The sequence below is a fragment of the Gekko japonicus genome, unplaced genomic scaffold (genome assembly GCF_001447785.1).
Source record: "Gekko japonicus isolate JY-2015 unplaced genomic scaffold, Gekko_japonicus_V1.1 scaffold298, whole genome shotgun sequence".
NCBI lineage: Eukaryota > Metazoa > Chordata > Lepidosauria > Squamata > Gekkonidae > Gekko > Gekko japonicus.
This window is the reverse complement of record NW_015163615.1, coordinates 643,433-645,436: the sequence shown is the minus strand read 5'-3', so window position 1 is coordinate 645,436 and position 2,004 is coordinate 643,433. Positions and strand designations below refer to the sequence as shown.

At 59.7% G+C, this 2,004-nt stretch overlaps 1 protein-coding gene across 2 annotated transcripts in view; it reads right to left on the bottom strand.

Annotated features, from left to right (window-relative positions):
- FAM212A (family with sequence similarity 212 member A) overlaps nucleotides 1–1,071 on the bottom strand; it is a 6,811-nt gene extending 5,740 nt beyond the window's left edge. Inside the window, exon 1 of one of the 2 annotated variants that reach the window (XM_015407395.1) lies at nucleotides 853–1,071. In XM_015407395.1, the coding sequence (XP_015262881.1) occupies nucleotides 853–903 (51 nt within the window). In that variant the 5' untranslated portion in view covers nucleotides 904–1,071. Of the gene's footprint in view, nucleotides 1–155; nucleotides 287–852 lie in introns of those variants that run through there. The other variant, XM_015407396.1, reaches the window with a different exon arrangement.
- Between the last annotated feature and the right edge of the window lie 933 nt (nucleotides 1,072–2,004).

The following is a 2,004-nucleotide window of genomic DNA, read 5'->3' as shown; positions in this document are numbered from 1 at the left end:
CTAAACTTTGACTCCATCGCCCCCCTACCCCCCCCCCCCCGTTTCTTTCCCGCAAAGAAACGGCTCTGCCTCCCTCTTCAGCCCAGATTCAGCAAACTTCCCTCCGCTGGACCTCTTCCCAGCAGCAGGCAGCTTCCTGTGGGTCAGGGACTCACCAACCGGGCTTAGCCCCACCAGCATCTGTTCTGGATGGCAGGACGGGCGCAGCGCTGGTCTGGAGGACGGGAAGCCGATGCGCCTTCGCCACGCGCGCCCTTCGGAAACGAGCCTGTCACGTCTGCGACACTTCGACTCAGAAATAAATCTCCCCGCCCCGCCCCGCCTTTCGACGGCGCTGGCTCCCTAGACTCAGAGCTCTCAGGGCTGCGGCCCTCCATCCCGACCCGACAGACCCTCCCGGACCGAAGTCAGTGACACTCCCTCGGACTGGAGCCCTTAGGCGCCGCAGCCCCCGCCGCGGCGAGGGACCCCCTTCCGCGGCCAGACTCCGGGGCACCTCCAGGGACAAGCCTGCATTGTCCCAACCCAGCAGTCAGGCGGGCCGTGGGTGCCGCCCGGGCGGAGGAGCAGCGCCTGCCCGCAGAAAGAGGAAAAGCCCGGCTGACAGCTCCTCCGCCAGCCAGCCAGCCGGGGCGGGACCGGGACGCCTCCTCAGCACAGACACGGCACTCGTCGTCTCGGACGCAGAAGCCGCAAGCCCCGTCTGGCTCCCCAGGTCGTCTGGCGCAGGCAGCGCACAAGGAGGCACCAGGCGACCAGAGGAGCCACTCCGCTGGCTCCTTCCCCTCGGCTGACCCGAAGGCAGGACCCGACGCCCCCCCCATTCCTCCCAGTCTGCCCCCCAGAATTTACCACTTCTGCACGGAGGTGGCTCACGAAAGCGTCGAGGCGGGCGCTGTGCATGCCCAGATGAGCCCGGACGCGCCGCTGCCAGCTGAACGGGACAGTCCGGAAGGGGGGGGTGCCGGCAGAGAGGGACCCCGCGGCTCTGACACCGGCGCGGGGAGACGCTGAGGAGGAGCGGCAGCCTGAAGTCCCTGGCCACTCGGGCAAAACGCCCCCACTTTCTCCTCAGCCCCGTCCCAAGCGAGCAGGGCGCACAATTTGGTTCAGCCCGAGTCCTTCCCCTGTCTCGCGGAGGGGCCAATGAGCGCCCGCAGCCTCGCCCCCTCCGCTCAAACGAGAGCCAATGAGCGTGCCCGGTGGCCGTCGGTAACTTGAACTCCTTCGGTCGCTTGTAATTTAATTAGAGCCCATATTAGGAACCAAAAGGTGCTACAGATGGGGAAAGGGGGCCGGCGCCGTCAAAGGGCCGCTCAGGGGTCGGGGGACCCTCGCGGGCACGGCGTAATTACGCGGAGGTATGCTATGTTACGCTGCTCGGGGGCACCTCCGGCTGCGACGGCCCCTTTGCCCGGACAGTAGCGCTTTGATGACCCGCTTTCTCAGTCACTAGAGACGATTCCGTGAACAGCCTCATTGATTGCCCAGAGAGTTCCTGTTTATTGTTAGAGAGCGCCGGGGTGTCACGCGTTTGGCGATTCTGTGTGACGGACAGAAATTCAACAGGTGATACTGTTCAACGCACTGCATCTCCGTGCTGGGGGGAAATTTGCTTGTGGAATGTCTGCCTGTCCTGCCCGCTATTAAAAGCCTTCATACTCCATTAAAAACTATGTACAATATGCACATACTGGCACACAGATTTTGTACAGGACTCTGGGATATATATATATATATATAACACAGCAGGATATGTTAAAACACGGAATTTAAATAAAACCACAACTTATAAAATAATAGGTGCTAGTAAACATAGGTACTAATAGGTGCTAATAAGTGATCTCACTATATCTATCTGATCTCACTATGTCCACCAATGATTAAAGGGGGAGAAATGTTCCGTTGTGCACAGGTCATATATTCCAATCTAGACACCAGATGTGGGAGAAAGATGGTTTGGACTATCAAAAATAAAAATGCACTCTGCATATGCTCAGGAGC